Consider the following 23905-nt stretch of genomic DNA (forward strand, 5'->3'; position numbering starts at 1 on the left):
ATGCTCAAACTGAAATTAAATTGACCTCCATCTACTTTATTCCCAATAAATCCTAATTAACATATATATAAAATCTTAATCAAATTTGATTAATAATTCTGTTGATCATTTGGAAGTGTATTGTTTAATACAGAACCTGACAATAGGATATTAATTGGGGCTCGCTTTAGGCATAGTCCATTAAGGCATATGCCTAGGTCCCCAATTTTTATTGGGGTCCACTATTTTTAAAATATTAAATATATTTTTATTTGCTTTTTAAAGAGAATAAAAAAGAATAAGATTTATGTGATAAAAGATTGCACAATCTCATTTTCTAAAAATTTGAACTATTATTTATAATATATTAAATATATTTTTATAATAGGACCCACGTGATTAAAGATTTACATGATCTCCATCTCTAATCAATGCTTCGGAAAAATCTCATTATGGTTCCAATTGATAAAGTCATAAAGGAACTCTCTTGTTTTAACAAATTAAATTTATTTTTAATTATAGATGTTATTTTATAAGATACAAATCTATTCCTCTTCTATCTCTCAATCCTAGTATTTTCTTGTTAGTTTCCTTTTCATTGGTGATGCTTTCTCCTTTAGTTAATAATAATATGAATTAGAAATTTTTTATCATATCCATACAATGTAAAATAAAATTTTTAATTTTTTTTAGTTCCCCTATTCCCCTTTTCCAACTCCCTCTCTCTGTGCTTCTCTTGTTCGTTGAGATTGGAGAAGAGAAACCACACCTAACACTAACATGCTAATCTGTGCTGCTACTATGCTCCTTAATTAATTAAATTCAAATATTGATGCATTCATCCATATTTTGTCCAATCGAAATAGAAAATTTTATTATTTTTGAGCAATAATGAGTTAGATACCTTTATCATTTCGTTTCCTTGATATATATTAAGTTTAACTTTTATTTAGATGTATTTATAGTCATAAATTGTTGGATTTTCCCTTTGTCTCCGTTCTATCATTTACAACTATTCTAGTTTAGGTATAAAAAATATGATTTATTTTTTCTTTTGCGTCATGCCTAAAAAGGCTCACATTTAGTTCTTTATAAATGATAATATTTTAAGGATTATATTGAGCTATAGTACGCGATTCATCTACCAAGTCCAGCTTCAAAAGCCTTCGCTGGGCGTTGTCTTCGCTGTAGTGTTGTATCCGATCGAAATCAACTCCGACTTCGACGGGGACGACCGCTTCGCAAGCATACACCATGTGGAACAGAGTTACCCCGGTCCCTTCTTTAGGAATTGTGCGCATAAGATTCGCAAGATCTCCCGATTGCGACTTTAGCCTACCCGTTGCTCTTAGGATAGGCCACGGAGGTGAAAGCTTGCTGGATGTCATATCCTCCGCACCATTTTATGAGTTTCTGACCCGCAAATTGCCTTCCGTTATCTGAGACGAGCCGGCGCGGGAAGTCGAACCAGCAGATGATGTGTTGCCAGATGAACTTCATGACCATCTTTTCGGTTATTCTTGCCAGTGGCTCGAATTCAACCCATTTGGAAGTAATCCACTGTGATGAGCAGGAACTTCCGCTCACCTGTCGCCATGGGCAATGGCCCCACAATGTCCATGCTCCACTGGTCGAACGGGCAAGAGACTGTGGACGCCTTCATCTCCGCAGTCGGTCTAAGCGAGAGGCTATGGTATTTCTGACAAGACAGACTGCGGAGATGAAAGCACATCAAAATATATTTAATATTTTAAAAATAATGGACCCCAATAAAAATTGAGAACCTAGGTATAGGCCTTAATGGACTATGCCTAAAGAGAGCCTCGATTAATATCCTACAGTCAGGTTCTGTATTAAACAATACACTTCCAAATGATCAACAGAATTATTAATCAAATTTGACTAAGATTTTATATATATGTTAATTAGGATTTATTGGGAATAAAGTAGATGGAGGTCAATTTAATTTCAGTTTGAGCTTATAATAAATTTAAATCAGATTTAAAACAATATTACGGGTTTGGACCAAGATGACAGAATCCAGATGGTTGAACACCTTTTTCTCCGTATGCTTCAATCGGATCTCATCACACATTTGCTTCACATTAACTTCCTACCCTCGCCCCACCCAATCGTCTGACAATCACATTGAAGGCAACATCATGAGAATGGGCAGCGACATCACACTGTGGCTTTTTATTGATATGTTATCCAATCACATGCCTTAAATAATTTCAAAAGCTGTCTATCTGTAGGTCACAAGACGTAGTAAAGAGACAAGATGTATTAAAGCAAAAAAAAAAGACATTAAATTAGTTGCAGAATCCTTTCCTTCTCTCTTTCTCGGCTTGTAAACTACCTCTCCTCTCGCTTACAGATTCTTCTCGCCTTCGCCTTCGCCTTCGCCTTCTACTAATTGCTCCTGCATTGACGACGGTGCTTCATCGCTCGACCTCCATGCCAATCAAACACTCCAGTGGCAAAAGGAAGAAGAGAAGAAGGAAGAGTACCTCATCAAGCCCCTCAACTGAAAATATAGAAAAGAAGAGTAACTCATCCAGTCCCTCAACTGAAAATATGGAAGAGAAGAGTAACTCATCCAGTCCTTCAGAGTGGACGACGGTGAGGATAAAGCTCGATATCCTTAGATGTGCTCTGTGCAACCGCCATCTCATCCCACCTATCTACCAGGTCCTTCTTCGAGTTTATATGTTGTTGATATTTTGTGGTTCTTCCCGAGTTAATATGTTGTTGATCTTTTGTTGGGTGTTAAAATGGACACTTTGCAGTTTGAGAAAGGATTCATAGTTACATGTCCTAAATGCCGGAGGTGCTCCTCCTCAACTCCTGGATTTATTCGAAACTACGCTCTAGAACAAGTGATAGAGTCTTTATCTATCCGTTGTTCTCATTCTATCCACGAATGTAAAGAATATGTCCCTTATCTTGAGGATTCATTTCAAACCATGAAAAGGAATGTAGCTATCTGTCTCGCCCTTGCTTTGTCAAAGAATGCTCTTTCAATGCAGCATATGGAGCCCTGGTACAACACCTTACGACGGAGCACAACTTCACAATTTACAACTTCAGTTATGATATCCCACTACGAGTTTCTATGAGTCTAGCGGAGCCATTACTAGTGCTCAATGCAAGCAATGACGACGACGGCGACATCTTTGTGCTGCTTAATATGTTTGATAAATGTAAATGTTCATATCATAACTTTTCAGTAGTGTGTTACAGTCAATCCCGTCCTTTTAGGACATCTACTAAACTGGTAGTGAGGACAGATACAGGAATAGAGCTTCAGCTTAAGGCTTCCGTCCAACAATGGAAAATTTTATTTGAATTATTTCCAGACAAATTTTTCTTGTGGTTCCTGGTAACTTTTACAGTCATGATGGAAAGCTCGATCTGGAAATTCAGATGTATGCATCGTCATGACGCATCAAATGTTGTTATTGTTTATGTTTATCCATGGTGGCAAAAGACGAATAAGCTCGCCCCAACGCCCCCGCCAACCCGTCTCAGGACAAACACGGAGGAGGTAAATCTCGGACGTCTACTAACTTTTGGAATAGTGACTAGCACATAAGGGAGACATTTAACTTAGCTACTAGTCTCGGTTTATGTTTATCCATGGTTCTGTAGAAAGTAGTTTAGTTTGTAGATGAAGTAGTTTAGTTTGGTGTCCTGTTCCATCCTGTCATGCGAGGTCATATATATTGCGTTTACTTGTGGTAAAAAGCTTGAATTCGTCCAATATTTGAATTGTCTTGCTCATTTTCTGATTAAGTTATTTTAATTCTGATGTTTTGAAAAATTTAGCCATACTAATCTGATATGAAATTTGTTCAATAGTGTTAGACTACTATCTCCCCAGAGGCATCCTTTTAAAATGTAACGATTATTTAACAATAAATTAAAACTTATGTTTGTCTAAATGTAACGATCGATGTAATAATAAAGAGAGACATGCGATATCTTACTACCGCTTTAAATGTAATGCTTAATAATAAAGAGAGGTTAAGAGTAAACTTCTTCTCTCTCTTTTTTTTGTCATTCTATTGTAATTTCAACGAAATTCTATGCATTTAGTAATGCTTATAAATGTGTTACGTGTTGCCTTTGTATTTTAATTTTTCTAATTGATTTTTTTGTTCACTTTAGACTTGCAATATTAGATTTTTTTAAATGTTAGGTCTTAACCTGGCATGTGAACTCATCTTGGAGTTCGAGTTGAACTTAATGTCCGAGATTTATAGTGGTTTATAGAAACATAATTTTTTCTATGAACTGAATCTAGTTTCTATTTTTAACTTTAGGCAACGTGTTATCACTTATTCATCTCTAAACTTTCAAATGTAATATGATCCGAGACTCAGCCACTAATCTGAAACTATAGGCTATTGTCGATCCACTAATCTGAAACTAAGGAGATCCCAACCTATAGTTTACTACAATTGTTGGTGGAGCCAAAAGTCAGAGACTAGTCCGATACAAGTAGATTCAAGTCCATTAAAGCAGAAAGAAAGAAAAATACTCTTAGACACGATGTATCCACCCTAGTTCTACGGTGAATACTGACTGAAAAGGAACGAGGGATCTGACAAAGCTGTCGGTAGGCCTAAGCCACATAGCCGGGACCGCCATCTCCATGGTCGTGGTCAAGTTCGAGGAGCCACCGAGAATAAAAGCACACTTATTAATAAAAATACCATATAGTGATACGAGAAGCAAAACAAAAACAGTGCTAGAAAAAATGGCTACTGCTCCTACATAACTTCAATGTCCACAAGAGCAAGTCTAAGTAAAAGTTATGAACAATTTCAACCTATCGTACAGGATTAACATGATGAAATTCACAAAGCAGAACCTCAACGTAATAAATAAGATGTGATTTCAATATAGAACTACAACATAGCATATTGGAACATAACATGAGGCAATTCATAGGACAGAACTTGAACATTGTAAATCTACAACAATTCACAACCAAATTTCAGCATGATAAGCATGAAGCAATTTCCAACAGTACTTTAACTTAGCCTAATGGGTAATAACATGATGCAATTCATAAGACAGAACTGTTAGTAAGCATGAGGCAATTCACAATATAACTTCAACATAGCATAAATGGATAACAACATGAGGCAATTGTGGCAACCTTTATTAGCCCACATTCATTTGGTCCTTATTCATGATCCATTGAGAGGTACCTCTTAGGAGAATATAAATTGTCCATCCGTAGCCATTCTACATTTCTTTATCATTCATGTTTGAAAGGGTCCTCCCCATGACAGCCATCCCATACTATCACCGCTCATGCCCATGTCTATAATTAGTTAGATAAATAGAGAAACTCGATTTAATCATATGTAAACACACAAGTAATCATGCATAGTTCTTCTACTAACATAAGGTGATCTATTTGGTATTGCTAATCATACATATACAATCAAAGCATCAGTAGGTAAGTAAAAAAAAAACATTTACTAAAATAATGCAAATTCCGATCCTTACAAATAAATCACAATTCAAACCCAAAACTATTCCAAATCCTCACCATCTTCATTTGCTATCAAACCCGAGATGCTCTCATAACATAAATACCAAAACCACAACCAAGCACACAAAAAAAACCAAAACCGAATCCTAACACCTGTTCACAAACCCACAACATCATCCGATTGTTCATCAACATAAATGCAGAAAACTCCACACCCATTTCACTATCAACTCCTTCTCCAGATCGTTCATCAACACAAATGCAGAAAAACTCAACACCTGTTCAAACTCCCACTCCATCATCAAAGCATATATCATTACAATTGCAGAAATCCAATACCATCATCTAGATGTTCATCAAGAACAAACTCAGAAAACCCAACATCTGTTCAAGAATCCAGAAAAAACATCACCACATTGCATATCAAAAGCATATTCCAGAACGCACCGAGACCTACTCCAAGAAAAAGACAGTACTAACACAAAAGACTACACCACAACTAGCCGACGGAAGCAATGATGGGCGTCCTATCCAAATCCCTCTTAACAAAACCTATTGTTATTCAGAAATTTCCCAGTAAGAAATGTGAGAAATTAGAAATTGATTCGCCAACTCCTAAATCTGTTCTGATGAGTCAAAAATCAAATAAAGGAGCAAAGAAATCAATCTGCAAGAGTGAACTTAAAAGAATTACCAATCCTAATCCTAACCAAGCTGCAAGAGAATAGCTGTTGGACTTCAAAGGACGGTAAGTAAAAGATCATTAAATTCTACAATGTTTTTAAAATGCCTCATAAAGCTCAAAGTTTTGTATATCATTGTCCTAGCTCCTTCTTATGTTTTGAAACACTAAGAGATCAACAAAGGTGAAAGCATGTTTCTAGTACTTTTCTTTGTACTTGTGTTATCATTTGTGGTCTAAAATTCAGTCAATAGTGATACCAATCCTTCCTTGGACTACTATGTACCTTCAACATTTGCTAGATCAAATATGCAATGGTTTGCTCCAATGTCAAATGAGTGGTGTTGCATCCTATAAATAGTGTGTTAATTATGCCATAAATAGATGAAATATGAATGAAATAAGTTGATACTCTTGTTTATTTACTGCCTTATATGATGTAGATGAGTATTGAGCTCATTATTCTAAAGTGTCGATACAATTTGTTTTTACTCTTCAAATTCTACATGTTTGGCACTCTAAACTCTGCTACCAATGCATTAGTTGAGCAATAATAATTTGTCTAAAATTTTAATATTAATCTAATGAAAACTTTTGTAAAATACCAAAAATGGGCATATCATCTTAAGAGAATTTTTCGGAATTTTTAAAAAATTTTCGGAGCTCGTATGCACGAGTTTACAGGGATAAAACGGAGCCTCGGGGAAACCTGTTTAGTACCCAATTTAAGCGAGAAAATGTTTTATTTTCTTTTGTTTTTCTCTTTTTTTTATTCTTCTCCGTTTTCTTTTTTTTTTTCTCCCGTGTGCCCGAGCCGTTCCCCGACGCGCCCTCTTCTTCATCTTCGCCGAGACCTAACCGCCCTTCCCAACCGGCGCCACAAAAACCGCCTTCTCCCTCGTGTACAAGGTGATCTGCCAAGGAGTCCGAGCCTCTGCCGATTCTACCCTCTTTATGCTCGTGGCCTAGCTAGCCACCGGCCACCACAACCAACGCCGACTTCCTTTGCCTAGCGTCGCCAGCCGACCGCCACGAGAGCACCGCCGGCTCCTCCTCTTGGCCAATCCATCCTCGCCGGCCGACGAGAGCCAAGGAAAGAAGATCTCTTCCTCACGCGATTTCCTCTGCCGACACCGACCCTCATCTCCTCTGCTCAGTGTCGCCGGCACAGATCTAGTCTCTTCATCGCCGGCGACACTAAGAGATCATTAAATTCTAGTACTTTTCTTTGTAATTGTGTTATTATTTGTGGTCTAAAATTCAGTCGATAGTGATACCAATCCTTCCTTGGACTACTATGTACCTTCAACATTTGCTAGATCAATATGCAATGGTTTGCTCCAATGTCAAATGAGTGGTGTTGCATCCTATAAATAGTGTGTTAATTATGCCATAAATAGATGAAATATGAATGAAATAAGTTGATACTCTTGTTTATTTACTGCCTTATATGATGTAGATGAGTATTGAGCTTATTATTCTAAAGTGTCGATACAATTTGTTTTTACACTTCAAATTCTACATGTTTGGCACTCTAAACTCTGCTACCAATGCATTAGTTGAGCAATAATAATTTGTCTACAATTTTAATATTAATCTAATGAAAACTTTAAATAAAACTAATAATTGTAGAGGCATTGCTTGGAAAGGATCCGCATCTTGCCAGGAGGACAGATAAGAAGGGGCATATGGCTGTGACGGGCACAAACTGTGAAGTTGTTAAAGCCCTTGTGGATGCTGATCTAGCAATAGTGATGCTACCAGACAGAGGTACATTGTAAATGTATTACATATTACATTTCTGGTGCTCTGGTTCGAGTTGCTTATGTTAGCTGCAACAATTTATTCATTTAGGAAGCTTTCAATATATGGTGTTAGCTTTCTCTTCTTTTGTATTTCAAGTATTCTCTTTCTATTGCAGATAGTAAATCTTCTACTGCTCCTCCCAGGTCTACTAAGTCATATTTTTTAAGCTAATAGTATGTAGTCTTATAAACACTGAAATATAAATTAATTATGTTTGGTAGAAGCACTGAGTTACAGTCAATATACAAGGAAAATATGAAACATGACTTCTTGGAGTGAGTTAAATTGAAGTCGATAGCTATGATGCTGGTTTGCTATCACTAATATATTGGCACTTGCATATATGATTTTTTTAAAAAAAAAAAATTCACTAGATCTTGTGAGTTTAAAATTCACAATCAGAGTAGAGTTTCTACATGGAACATGGTCTGTGTTGATTGGCAAACATCTTTAGTCGTAAGCGTGCCACACACGCGTGTATTCAATGGATTACTATGCTTATGGAACATTAAATTACGAGGATATACTGAAATTTATACCTTTGCAACTGCCATCTTTTCTTTTGCACTACATGCCTCCCCCAAGCAAAGGAGCAGGCTATTGATATCAATAGAGAGACTCAACCATTCTATTGAAAGAATAAAGGAGGGCAGAAAGACAGTGTTAGAGACTGAGGGCAGAAAGTAGTGCACAATATGTTTCTTTGCTAATTATCTTTCATTAATACTTTGTACATAATATTTAATATGTCATGTCAATTGATTGTGCTTTTCACCATCACCATTTAAGACCGCTCATTAAAAAAAACGAAATGGAAAAGGCAACCAATGTCCTAGATAATTTGCCTAAATTAGCTTGTAGGCACTACTTCTGAAATTCTTTATAACCATGCTGACTAAATCCTGCTATAGGACATTGAATGTATCCTCTCCGCTTGCATCACTCAAGGGACGTCTTAAACTTGGTAAATTGACTCCAACTAAGATGAAGGCTATTGGTCGACCCAAAGTCAACCTATCTCCTATCTGACTGAAATAAGTTGACCCTATTGATTAATTAATTGAATCAGATGGGCATTATCAATTATGTTGATATCAAAGGCTAAGAAAATGTTGGATTAGTGCAATCATTGGTTACTAAGACAATGAGATATATCAGATAAATTTCATAAAAATAGCTTTGAATCTTTGATACTCAGAATTACATAGTGTTCATCTGAGATTACTTCAAATTGTTATATGGCATATCACCGGTAGCTCTGCTTAAACCCGATGGATACAACTTACCAAGTTAAAATCGCATCCATAACCTAATTTCATGATCTAGTCTGATCAAGAATTCTTGCTGAAAAAGGCTTAGAAAACTTTAATCCAATGGTTCTGCAAGGCTTACATCAGATTTTATCATAAAAATTGTGATTTCTTTTGTGAACCTCTTTTAATGGATCTTGCGGCAACTCTAGATTCTATCGTATCAATAAAGGATTTATCTCCATTACACTCCTACCTACTTCTTGTAGAACTCTGTATTTGCCCTTTAAAGTAGATAAGTAAGCTTTATGCTTTGTTGTTTTTTTTTAATACTCTAGGTGGGACAGTACTTTTATCTTATGATAGTCAATTACTCCAAGAACTCTATATTTTTGGAATTCTTTTTTTTCTTCATATATTGTGTTATGCTGAGGCGTAACACACTATCGTCAATTAATTTTGTAATGCATCGGTTCTGCTCCGAATGTTATGTGGGGTCTCGGCTACAAAAGAAACGAAAAAGTGCGGTATTTAATGTACATGATCAAATGCTTGGTAATTTAATGTGGTAAGGCATTTCATGAGCTGCATGCGCTCTCCGCTTTGGGCCACGAGCACGCCGAACCGCTTTAAATGCAGGGGTGTGTGCTGGAAACATTTTTAACGCCAATTTTAATCTAATGGTGAGGTATAGTGACACCTTTTTTACTTCTAGATCCAATAGTCATCTTAGAATACCACGGAAAATGAAAAGTCACCTCGTAAATTATCCCTACCAATGTTTTTAATGGTGGTGATTTGATGGTGGTTGTTTTTGTCTAGCACACTCATCAGATGGTAGGAAGATCCCTGCAATACCACCGTTAGCCTTCTTCTAACTATTTTCGCTACCTTTCACTATTGTGTTCTTGCGCTCTTCTCCTTTCTCCATCTTTTGTCTTCTATCCCTGCAAAGATAAGTAGGTTGTGACTCCTTCAACTGGATTTTTCCCTCCATTTCTCTACTCTTCCGTTTTTTTTCCTCTACAACTATAATTGTTAGTAGATCCTCCATCAGATGGTATGTGACTCAATGGACGATTCTCCTTGAAGCTGCAAGACCCAAACTACGGGAGCTTTACATCATTCCGTTAGACCATGAGATTAGGATTCCCCGACGAGATCATCGACCTAACATTCCTCCTCCCGATTTTACTACTTTCTTCTATGGTCAATTGATAGGCGGCTTACGATTTCCCATCCCCTCCATACAAGATTTAGCTCATTATTTCGGTATCTCAACTGCAACCCAACTCCTGCCGTATGATTTGCGGCGCATCCATCATCTTCCGGATATATGACATTCCCCTTAACAAAGTTATCTTCCATTATCATTTTTACATTCGGCCTCCCGAACCTGGAACCTTCATTTTGCTACCAGGAATAAATGTAAATTTTTGGGTGACTGTCCAACCTCCAACAAAGCATGGAAAGATCGATTCTTTTTCATTAAACGACCTAAACCCAATACTTGGTCTACTCTCTGGCTCGATGAACTCCACAATAATTTAAGATGGGAGACTACAAATCGGAGCCAGTGTACTTAGAGACGACCTTCATTCTTAAGGACCTAATGTTGAACGTCATCCTCTTGGTGGAGAATGAGGCTTTGCTTCATCTGGTCGGGTTCAGCCCAAAAAATATGCCGCTGACTGACAGCTTGGGTGAGATTTTCATGTCTAGTAATTTTCTTTATGTATTAATTATCCTTTCTTTGTATTGCAAATAAAACTTTATATGACACTTCCATCAGCAAGAAACTGAACTGGGAGTTGACATCCAACAGCGACCAGCTCATGTCGATGGATAAAGGTGAGTGTCTTATTAGGCGCTAGTTTATCTTCCTTGTTTGACATCGTTAATAGTGAAGGGTCCGAGTCAACCGCCAATACTGCCACTCATGCGATGCTATATTCTCTGACAATCACAGCTTCTACCCATGCGACTGATCTAACGGAGTCACCTGAGACAAGAGCTCCATCAGAGTTTCACTCTCAGGGAAAAAGGTTAGTCCTACGACAATCATCTCCTCCTAACCTTTCTACCCCTGGTGGGAGTCAAGTGCAGATTCACGAAGTCAAGGTCAAGGAGAAACATTATCGAGAGTCTGGAGGCCAAATATCTCTTATGGATGACCTTGCAGAGGTGGTTGAAGCAGGAGCTGCAAAGAATAAGATGATCCTGTTAGACCCCTCAAAGAGCTTGCTTCAGCACCTTCCTTAGGAAGAGTGACCCTCCTTCAGCGAGAGAAATTCACCTTACCCTCAAAGACATAACTCGGGAGATGCGTTGTCAAATGCGGGAGCGAGAACTAAGGATAATCCCTCAACCCACAAGTAAATCACCTCCTCTCCCCTATGTGCCAACTGAGACAAAGGCTTTAGGCATGGGTCAGGTGTCTCCTCCTATCGACGCTGAACAGGATTCCTCCTCTAACTTAGCTTCTCTCAAACTTAAGGCAACCGACAAACAAAAGGGGCTCAGCCCCTCTCTTGAAGAGCAATTAAAATATTATAAGGAGGATGCTGATCACCTTCCGATCAAAGAAAGTTGAGCATTCCATTAGCTTAAGAATACTCATGCTAGGTATCAGAACCTCCTTATAATATTTCAATTGCTCTTCAAGAGAGGGATTGAGTCCCCTCTGTCTATTGGCTGCCTCAAGTCTGAGAGAGGCCAAGTTAGAGGGGGAACTTTGTTCAGCGTCGACAGGAGGAGACATCTGACCAATGCCTAAAGCCTCTAACTTAGTTGGCATATGGGGGAGAGGAATCGATTGGCGAGTGGCTTGAGGGGTTATCCCTAGCTCTCGCTTCCGCATTTGACAATGCTTCTCCGGAGTTGTGTCTTTGAGGATAAGGCAAATTTCCCCCGCTAAAGGAGGGTCACTCTTCCTGAAGGAAGGCATTGAAGCATGCCCTTTAATTGGTCTAACGAATCTCTTCTTCTTCTTCACAGCTCTCCCCTTCAGCAGCCACCTCTGCAAGGTCGTCCACATGATAAATTTGGAGACGATGATGTTTCTCCTAGACCTTGGCTTCGTAAATACGCCCTTGACTCCCATTAGGGGCAGAAAGATTAAGAGGGGATGATTGTCGTATGATCATCCCTTTTTCCTGAGAGCAAAACTCTAATGGAGCACTTGTCTCAAGTGACTCTGTTAGATCATTCATTTGGGTAGAAGTTGCGATTACCGGAGAATATAGCATCACATGAATGACGGTATCAGCGATTGACTCAAACCCTCACTATTAACAATGTTGGATACAAGAGAAGGAAGAGAAACTAACACCTAATGAGACTCCCTAGCTTTATTCATCAACATGAGCAGGTCGCTGGGAAGTCTAACTCCCAGTTCAGTTTCTTGCTGATAGAAGCGTCATACAAAGTTTACTTTGCAAGACAAAGAAAGGATAGTTAATATAAAAAGAAATCTACTAGACATGAAAACCTCACCCAAGCTACATTTTTTGGGCTCAACCCGACCAGATGAAGTAACGCCTCATTTTTCACCAAGAGGATTGCGTTGAACATTAGGTCCTTAAAAATGAAGGTCGTCTCCCAGTACACTGTCTCCGATTTGTAGTCTCCCAGCTTAAGTTGATTGTGGAGTTCGTCGAGCGAGAGAGTAGGTTAAATATAGGGTTTAGGTAGTTTAGTGAAAAAGAATCGATCTTTCCATGCTTTGTTGGAAGTTGGACAGTCACCCAAAAATTTACATTTATTCCTGGCAGTAAAATGAAGGTTCCAGGTTCGGCAGGCTGAATGTAAAAAAGATATTGGAAGATAACTTCGTTAAGGGGAATGTCATATATCCGGAAGATGATGGATATGCAGCAAATCATACGGTGGATGTAGATGAGATAAGGAGATACAAAAATAATGAGCTAAATCTTGTATAGAGGGAATGGGAAACCTTGAGCCGCCTATCAATTGACCATAGAAGAAAGTAGTAAAAACCGGGAGGAGGAATGTTATGTCGATGATCTCGTTGGGGAATCCTAATCTCATTGTCTAACGAAATGGCGTAAAGCTCCCATAGTTTGGTCCTGCAACCTCAGGGAAAATCACCCATTGAGTCTCATACCACCTAATGAAGGATCTACCAACAGTCATAGTTGCAAAGGATAAAAGAAGGAAGCAGAAGAGCAGAGAAAGGAGGAAAAAATTCAGTTGAAGGAGTCACAACTTACTTATCTTTACAAGGACAAAAGACACAAACGATGGAGAAAGGAGAAGAGCGCAAGAACACAACAGTGAAAGGTAGCAAAAATAGTTACGAGAAGTAGAAGACTATGATGGCAGTATCGCACAATTTCTCATCAATTGTAGGGATCTTCTCTCTACCATCCGATGAGTGTGCTAGACAAAAACAGTCACCATCAAATCGCCACCATTAAAAGCTTTGGCAAGGATAACTTAAGAAATGACTTTTCATTCTCCGTGGTATTCTAAGATAACTGTTGGATCTAGAAGTAAAAAATATGTCATCATACCCTCACCGTTAGATTAAAATTGATGTTAAAAACGTCGCCAGCACAACCCTGCATTTAAGGTGGTTTGACGTGCTCGCGTTCCAAAGCGGAGAACGCCTGCAGCTTATTAAATGTCTTACCACATTAAACCAAGCATTTGATCATGTACATTAAATACAGCGCCTTTTCATTTTTTTGTAGTCGAGACCCTACAGAACATTTGGAGCAGAAACAAGGCATTACAAAATTAATTGATGATAGTGTGTTCCATCTCAACATAACACGGTAAATGAAGGGAAAAGAAAACTCCAAAAATATAGAATTCCTTGAGTAATTGACTACCGCAAGATAAAAGTATTGTCCCATTTAGAGTATTCAAAAAAAGGGTCAGACCTGCATCCAAAGCAAGAGCAACAGGTAATTGACTCCAGGTTGATAAAACTTTGCTCTTCCACTATCCGAAGCAACAGCGACAAGGGTCAGACCTGCATCCAAAACCCAAACTAGTTTCAGTGCAAGCAAAGCAGTCAAAACTCAACATCAGAATAGAAGATTACAGAGGGATTACATTATATAACTTAAAATAAAAATACTTTTGCTCCATCTGAAAACAGTATGAAATGTGAACTTTAGTATTTGTTGTAAACATCAGCAAACAAAGGTACAGAAGCATAACATCAAACTTCGATTGTAGTTATTCAAGTTACAAGAATAGATATGATCAACATTCGTGTGATGCTAGCTTTGCTATCTTTGAGGAACAAAATAACAAGAACAAACATGATGAGTATCCATGAGTAACGGATAAAAGAAGGATGTTTTCCATAACTAGGTAAATTGGTTGGCCAATGGCAACCACAAGGAAAGTATGCGATAAAATATCGGTATGTACTCGAACCATTTTCTGTACTGATACAAGTAGACAAAGCTAAGAATTGATCATGTAGCAATTTGTTGTAAATATACTGACAACAATACCGGATGAAGAATGCTAGAGTATAAAAAAATAAGTCCAGAAAATTATTAAATAAAATACTCAAATAACTGCGTCTACAATTAGTACGTGAAAATCAATCATGTGTATCACAACAAGATAAGATATTACATAGCAAAAAATTCTGAATTCTTTGACATAGAAATTACTCAATACAACCTGAAGATTTTAAAAGAAAAATAACCAAAATGAAAAACTCACAATTTTGTAACTATTTCAGCTACAAGAGGAACTTTAGAGACCATTTCCTCATATGAAGCAATTTCTGGCACCTGACACAATGCAGTAAGAAGGGTGATGGAGAGCCTCAAATATGGCTCTTTGTCCTCGGCGCTACCAAACCCACCAGATCCCTTTCCCATACCTAAAAGAAAACCCAAGCAACTTGAATCATGAGAAAATAAACAAAAGTTGAAGTTATTAGGAAAAGGTCCCAAGAATTACCAGTTAAGATGAGTCTCTGAAGAAAACAAGCACCGACAGCATCATAGACCTTTAGAACAGCAGTTGTGTCGTCCCCATGACAGATTTTTGAGGTGAGGAGACCGACCAGCTTTTGCTCATCCCACTGGCCTCTCAACAGCTTCAAACAATCATCCAAGGGTCCACTCAATGCCTGAGGAAAAAAGGGAAAGTTAGCAAATGTACAATTTTTTGTGTGGATGTGATAAACAAAGAGAAATGAGAGAGAGACTCAATGCCTGAGGAAAAAAGGGAAAGTTAGCAAATGTACAATTTTTTGTGTGGATGTGATAAAGAAAGAGAATTAAGAGAGAGAGACTCACCAAGAAGGAAGAAGTATGCTTGCTTCTTGGAACGACAAGTTGAATTAGAGGAGTTCTAGTGCCCAAGCTTTCCACGGATAGGACGAAGAAGTATGTTCACCTCTCTATCTCGAAAATAGTGACAGTGAGAGGCAGAGAGGGAGAGACACAGAAGCGCAAGAGAAGTAGAAAGACAGTAGGAACAGCCTTTCTAGCCTCTGGTGGCTACGGCTGTGTGCACGACAAGGGGCAATCAAACAAATCCATTGTCAACAAAAAAACTTTAACAGAAAAACGCCAAAGTTATCTCCTTTTTATGAATAAGAAAACATAGTGGAAGAAGATCAACTTGCTAAGGAAGACACAAGTATCTGGTTTTTGGCTTTAATGTCTTAGAGATTTAAAAAAAGAAAAAGAAAAAGAAAAAGAAAAAAGAATCCCCTTTCACTAAGGTTCCGATTGATGGTTTCCTGGTCCAGGAAACCTAATGATCACTCGATTCGTCAATCTCTGGAAACAGTTAAAACAAAAATACAAGGAAAAGTAACGGAGGAGCTTAAATCTCTCACAATGCTAACCCTTTTAATGGAGAAGCACTCGCCGTAACCTCCATTCCGGCAAACGCTCGGCATCCTCGTTGCCAGAGTGAACGAGAGGAAACAATGCTCAGTTTGCCGCTGTTTAAGAACTATATTAGCTGTATTCCGGAGGCTACTGCTGAGACTGCTGCGCTGTTGCCGAGGCTGCAGGTGACCGTTGCTGAGAAACGGCTACTGCCGAGTGCTGAGACTTCTGAGTTTCCTTGCGGGGCGGGGGATGTTGGTTCTGCCCTAATTATGGGCCCTCACCATTTGCTTACAACATTAAATGGATGTTTATGCCCCTTAAATTTTAAAAAAATTGTGACATATAAACGGTATAGATGCATATATCCAAATAAATGATCAAACGGAGCATATGCACCAAGCATCAATGAGCTCATTTAAAAGTTTGTTAAGCACTAAATTAATTGGAAATTAAATGCCTGAGACCGCTCTTAGTGGTTTAATTTGATTACTAATTAATACCGACCAAATTAAGCCGAAGACCCTCTCCATAATACATCTAGTAATATACACTATATTTGTCATGCATACAACTTAAAAACATTCAATGCACAAATGATTTAGGAAATAATTGATATCTAGGAGCATCTGTAAACATATGGAAGATACATACTTAAATTAAATGGTCAAGCCCTCAGGGCGTAGTACAGCTGAGGACGCATAGTTTCATGATCGAAAGGTCGAGGGTTCGATCTTCGGGGTGTCATTATCTGGGGTTAGTGTCCCGACTATGCGCTTTCAGCTGTGTACCTATATTTATCTCCTTCCATATTCGTGAGACCGATTCTAGGGGAGCTGCTGATGTGACGATTCCATATTTTTTTTTTTGAATTAAATGGTCAAACTAAAACAATTGGATTTTTTTTATGAGTAATGAATGACCTTACATAACATGTATCTACTGTCATGGCTCAAACATATGCATATCCTAGTCATAATTTCTCATGATCAACCGACGATCAAACACCAACAAAAACTTAAATATTTTAATTAAAAACATTTTAATTTATATATTTAGGTTCAGTTGAAACTGAACCAGGCACAACTAATACAACAATCGTCCACACAGAAGAAAACTAGAGCAATATTTATAATTGGCCTTGTAAAACTAAAAACGAAAGAACAAGCTACTAGATTCATTCAAATAAAATAATCACTTGAATTCACTACGTTAATTAAAATATGTGCAGATATTTTGATTATTCACTATTTATCTTTGTCTTTGTCTTTTTTTTTCTTTTCTTGTATAGGATTTAATTAAAACTCACATGCTTAATATAGATGAAGCAAATTATAAAGAATCCTGATACGGATATGGGTAGAGGGTAGTGAAAGAATTAAAGGGAGAAGGAGGGATAATTTGGTCTTTTCACTTTGTGGAGAGTTTTGAGGGCTTAAGGTGGCACTGTAGCATGCAAGAGAGAAGGGGCTTCGTTTTCTCTCCGCCGCCGCCAACAGAAACATCTTCTTCCTCCCTCTCCGACGCTGTCACCAGAGTCGATGCCGGCCACCCTCTTCTCCTCCTCTACTCTCCCTCGCCTCCGGTCGCACCTCCTCTTCTTCCTCCTCTCGCCCTTCGCCGGAGCCGACACTGCCACTTCCCTCCTTTTTTCTTCCCGGGGACGCTGCTGCTCCAGCTGACGCCGCCGGCCGCCACCTCTCTTCCTCTCCCTCTTCTCCGTGCCTCGTGACGCCTGCCGCAGCTAGGTCGGTCCTCCAGACCAACTGGACTTTTGATCAGCCCCAAGACTTCAGGTCTTCATGCTCAACATCCATTTCATGACCCGTCCAGACTTTCACCTGATTTACGATCACCAGAATTTTCACCTAGAGTCCCCGACTCTAGGATTTCGCCCAAAGTTCATGACCCACAAAAACTTTCCACTTAGGGTTGACCTAGGGTTACTCCCCTAGGGTTACCCTTCTAGGGTTTTCCATAATCTAGGGTTACCACCCCCTAGAACCTAGGGTTATCTCCCCATAGGGGTTTCCACCTGTCTAGTATCCAGTAGGACTTTTGCCTAAGAACACTTAAGACTTTCCTGCAAGCTCAATCACACTTGTTAGATAACAAGACAACTTAACTTTGAACCTTTTGCTATTATCAAAATACAGGTTCGATCATCTGGTGCTTGCCACACCAACTGAAACGTCCCTAGATTATCCCTCAAGTTTTTATTTTTTTTTTACAATCACTCTCGACATCTGCAATGTAGATAACCGTAATATAATTCTATCGAAATGATCTAGCTTATTCCATGTAATGATAGCTTCTCAAACAAGAGTTTAATAGAAAGAGTCAATGAATCCTCAAACATAAGAACCTCTCACAATAGGGCAAGTAAGCTCTGCACTCTTAAAATGCCCGGACAGTGTCACGCGTCCATTCCATCTCCTCATCTACTCCGTCAGTAGGCCTTCCATTATATCCTAGGAGACGTCCTCACCTGTAACGTAAGCATCATGAGTCTACGAACCCAACAAGTATAATCCGATATGAATAAGATGACATCTATAAAGTAGCAAGAATAGCAACTAGTAGACATAAAACATAACTTAAATACAGTATAGCGAAGAAAATACGATATATACAAGGTCCTACATAGCTAATGAGGGTGAGTATGTCACATATCCGGTAACCACTATTAGAGTCAGTCAACAGTCCCATGACCCTAGAGGTACCTCCTAGGAGAACATGCAGTCATATAGCCGACACTAACAATAAATTACAGTATCAGTAATAAATTATTGTATCAGTCATGTTTGGAAGGGCCCTCTCCGAAGCTCATCCCGAGACACCCAACCCATACTGTCACCACATATACTCATACCCATCCAATTAACTATATAAAAACTTAATCTATCCACGTTATAATGCTGTCAATAGCTCAGTCCAATCAATCAGTAGGCATAGCATTTCACAAGACCTTTTCAGATCCAAGTCAAACATAACTTAAGAATAATATTGAATAGGTACTGAACTCACATGCAATGAAGTAACTAAGTAAAATAGTAGCTAAAGCTTGCAATACTTGACTGAGTGCTAAAGGAAAAGAATTCAGCACATATGACAGCTATCAATCTAGAAGAATCCACTTCAAATTCTAACACAAGGTGCAAATCACAAAATTCATATCTCATTCTATAGATCCAACTACCAAAATCATGTCCAGCTCAAAGTTCAATTTCCAAGCAAAATTCACTAACAAAAGCCAACCAAATCCCCAAATCCGAAAAGTAGAAAAGTAGAACATCACTGTCTCGACCACAATCCCAAAATCAAATCCGTCCACAATTTAGATAGCATTTTAAGGAAACAAGCACATTCTCGAAATCAGTCAGAAATCTACCAGTTCAAACCTCTCAATCCACAACTGATAGTCAATACAACACCATCAAGAACACAGCAACAGAGGAAGACAAGGCAGCGAAACAATTTGAAATCAGCTCAGCAATCCCAATTCTATCCAAGATCCCGAACCCAACTTGAAGAACAGATCCATATCAAGTCAATTATAAATCTCTAAACAGCAGCGAAGGAAATTGAGACTAGCAACAAGACGACCGATTGAACCAATCGAAAACAACTCAAAACCACTCTTCTGGATACACACTACCAAACCACAAGATCAGACCTCAGCAAAACCACCATAAAACTTCAACAAATGTTCACCAGAACATAACATTAACAAAATTCAACCAACTACCTCAGCCATCTACAGAAATGGATCAACACAGTTGATTCCCCATAAACCCACAACGTTTTCAGTAGCATAGACAAAACCACGTTGAAATCCAAACCAAACCATGACTGTTCGGAGAGCAGATCAACAACCAATTAGAACAGCAGGAAGAATGAAAAACGGTAATCATCAAGGTTTAAGCCATCAACATTCTAACTGCAGCTTTCGGGAATCCAAGAAGGAGGCAAATCATCCTCGAAATTGACTCAAAGACCTCACAGGAACCAAAACCAAATCCAGAGCTCCACAGAAAACCCAAAATGCATTCTCATACCACCAATTAACAGCTCGGCCAGGCATTTAAACAAACAGGTAACATTCAGAAAGCTCGCAACATCAACAACATGGAGGAAATCGAAACCAAACCCACTCACAGCCATGCGAACACCGCGAGAATAAAAAAAATGGAACAGTTCCACTGGCAACCGAACTCCATCGATACAGAATGCACTGGCGAGATCTAGGAATCATGCAAACCAAGTAGGAACTTCAATGAAACCTCAAAGCGAATCAAGAATATCGCGGAAAACAAATCGATCCATCATCAATCGGAGTTTGTTGGCAAGTTTATCAACCTACCTAGCTACCTATCCCTTACCTCACCGATCCCATATCATCATAGAGGATGTACTTGCCTTTCCTTGCCTTGTGCCACCATCGGAAGTCTCTGCCCTAAGTTACTGCGCCGGCGAGGATCCCTGTCTAGTCGTGAGGTCCTCCAAGGAAATCAGCTTCGTGGGACGACGCTTGGCCGGAGCTCCAGGCACGGTGGGAAACTCCGTCGAAGCATTGGAGATGAGCGAGGAGAGGGAAGCGGCGATCGTGTGCGGGGAGTAAGGCGGAGGGATCGGGAACAGTGCATAGGCTTTTATACTTTAGGGTATTTAACAACTTGGGATAATTATGGTTTATCAACTCGTAACCTAGATGGGGCATCATATGTTTCCCCATAATTTAATAGTTCTATCCCCTTGAATTAAAATTAAATCAATTAAAATTTTGAAAAATTCCTAAAACTCATAGAATATTTAATAAATTAATCATCTAATTAACGCTTGTGTGACCTTATATATTTTCATAAATAAATTCCTTAATTTCGCTAGTGGGTCCTTACACCAATAATCTCTTCCTTTTTGAATATGACAACACAATTTAAAGTTAAGTAAAAACAACAATATTTATTATAATATAATGAAAAGAAATTTAAGCATGAACATAAAAATTTAAGCATGAACATAAGTAAAGTACAATAATTTTGACATATTTAAAAAAACTCCCCCTTATGCTCATGTTTTATGTTTAACTCTTAACTTTAACTTTTCTCTCCCCCTTTGCTATATATCAAAAAAGATACTAAGTTAGAGATAAAAAGAATATTTAAATCCGAAAGACTAGTTTTTTTTAATCTTTTAAACTCTCCCTAAAGGGTAGCACTTATTTGGCTTAAAAATCATTTATCTTTTAAACAAAATAGTTAAATATCTAGATTTGAAAAGGTTGCATTTGAGAAATACTTAACTCAATACTTAGCTTTGAAAAGATTTTCTTAGAAAAAAACTTAGCTCAATACTTAACTTTTAAAAGATTTTCTTTAAAAAGTTAGCTCAATACTTAGTTTTTAAAAGATTTTTAACAAAAACTTAGTTAAGTACTTAGCTTTTAAAAAATTTTGATAAAAACTTAGTTAAGTACTTAACTTAAAAATATTTTGATAAAACTTAGTTAGTTAAAAAAACTTAGCTAAATTTAAATTTTGAAAAGAATTCCTTGAAATAATACTTAGTTAAGAAAATAATTTCTTTAAAAAAATATTTAGATAAGTTGAAAACACTATATCAAGTACTTTTCTTTTTGAAAATATTTTTAAAACACTTAGTTAAGTACATAAAAACTTAGTTTTCCAACTAAAAATATTTGAACTTCCTTTTTTCAAATAAAATTTTAAAGTTGTTTTTCAAAAATAGTTAGACTTTCTTTTCAAAAATAGTTAAGCATAAAAAATTGAACATCATTTTTGAAAATTACTTTGATTTGAAATCTTAAAAAGGAATACTATTACTTTGAGAAAACATTTAAGAAAAATTAATATCACTCCTCCTTTAAGAAAAATTTTCTTGAACTTCCTTTCACTCCCCCTTAATTAATGCAAAAAAAAAAAAAAAATGAATGCTTTCTGTTTTAGGGTCTTAGAGTCCAAGCACGAGAGTTCAAAGTTAAAACACAAGTCAAAGTAAAAGTAATTATTTAATTTTCTAATTTTCCATCTCACCCATTCTATGTTATCAAGCATGTTCAACTTATGAGTTTATGTGAGATGGAGTTAAGTTAATTTTAAAGTTAATTTTATCTATTACTTTGAAAAATATTTATCATATTGAAGAATATTTAAGTTTGAGTTTAAACATGGATTTCAAAAATATCAAATTTTAAATTTTTAGCTTGAATTTAAATTTGGGTTTAAAATATTGAATTTTGAATTTTAAGTTTGAATTTAAAAATTAATTAAAATTTAAAGATTAATTAGATTTGAACATTTGAGGATAATTAAAATTTTAAAGATAAATTAACATTTAAAAATAATTAATATTTTAAAAATTTATGATTTGAAAAATAATTATAATATTAAAATTAATTATGAAGATGATTAATATTTTGGAGATTAATTATGATTTGAAAATAATTAATATTTTGTAGAGTAATTATGATTTAAAAATAATTAATATTTTGAAAATTAATTAGAGTTTTGAAATGATTTGAAAATAATTAATATTTTGGGGATTAATTATGATTTAAAAAAGTTAATATTTTGGAAATTAATTATGATTTAAAAATAATTAATATTTTGGAAATTAATTAAGATTTAAAATTAATTATAGTTTTGAAATGATTTGAAAATAATTAATATTTTGGAGATTAATTATGATTTAAAAATAATTATTATTTTAGAAATCAATTATGATTTCAAAATAATTAATATTTTGGAAATTAATTATGATTTTAAAATGATTAATATTTTGGAAATTAATTAAGATTTAAAATTTATTATAGTTTTGAAATTAATTAAGATTAATTATAGTTTTGAAATTAATTATGATTTAAAATTAATTTTAGTTTTGAAATTAATTAAGATTAAAAATTAATTATAATTTTGAAATTAATGTGACTTAGATTAATTAATTAGAATTAATTTTAATTGAATTAAACTTAATTAATTTAAATTTGGTTAACTACTTTTTTATTTTAAACCTAGGTCCATCTCACCCTTTTTTAGATTTTCAATCAAGATACCTTAATAGTTTTGTGAGATGGTTAATTTAATCTTCTGTTCAGATTAAAATCTAAGGATTGATCTACATTTGAATTAAACTATGGTTTAACAGTTAGCTAATTAAATGTTCATTTTTATAATTGACTTCCAGATTATGGCGAGACACTGGGCCTTATTGGGTATTGGATCATCAACCATTTCTAGACAAAGTCTTTTAAAAAAAAATTTGAGTATTTAATTTCCTTTCTGAGAATCCTTGGTTTAACTAAACAAGTGTTGATCAAACCTAAGTCCTTATCTACCATAATCTAAGCATGTATAATAAAAAGCAATAACGCAAACATCACATAAATTTATTTAATGAATATGGTCTTCCTACTGGCTCCCCCTGGATCATAGCCTAGATAGGGTTTATCAAGATAATGAATTTGACCTTTGGGGATCCAATATTGACCAAGTCCAACTTGATTAATCAAGTTAGACTTTGGGACCCATGCTTGAACTATTTTTCTATTTGTTCAGTTAACTAGAGATAGATAAGATTTAAATTTGTGTTTAGCCTTAAATCCAAGTCCGGTTCGGTTGTATATGACCCTTTATTTTCCAAGAATCTAATCAAGATTATTGGAACCCAAGGTGAACCGTTCCAATGTGTCCTTAAGTTCCTTTGACTTGACTTTTCAGGTTGTAATTTTCTTCCTCAAGTTGTTGGACTTGAGTTGAAGTTCCAATTTGAACTGATTTAGTCAAGGAGCTTGGATTAATCACCTCTTTAAGAGCTATTACCTCCT

At 36.6% G+C, this 23905-nt stretch overlaps 1 protein-coding gene across 12 annotated transcripts in view; it reads right to left on the reverse strand.

Annotated features, from left to right (window-relative positions):
• Window positions 1-20765, reverse strand: part of LOC122040417 — a 31814-nt gene extending 11049 nt beyond the window's left edge. For 2 of the 12 annotated variants that reach the window (XR_006128590.1, XR_006128591.1), the window contains exons 1-4: window positions 16068-16538; window positions 15179-15350; window positions 14936-15098; window positions 14134-14225 (exon numbers count right to left, since the gene is read on the reverse strand). Coding sequence is in view for 1 of the 12 variants with exons in the window: in XM_042599729.1 (XP_042455663.1) it covers window positions 14195-14225; window positions 14936-15098; window positions 15179-15350; window positions 16068-16130 (429 nt within the window). In the remaining 11 variants the exon portion in view is untranslated. The other 10 variants (XR_006128594.1, XR_006128595.1, XR_006128596.1 and 7 more) reach the window with 10 other exon arrangements.
• Window positions 20766-23905: the final 3140 nt, after the last annotated feature.

The sequence above is a fragment of the Zingiber officinale genome, chromosome 2A (genome assembly GCF_018446385.1).
Source record: "Zingiber officinale cultivar Zhangliang chromosome 2A, Zo_v1.1, whole genome shotgun sequence".
In the NCBI taxonomy this organism is placed as follows: domain Eukaryota; kingdom Viridiplantae; phylum Streptophyta; class Magnoliopsida; order Zingiberales; family Zingiberaceae; genus Zingiber; species Zingiber officinale.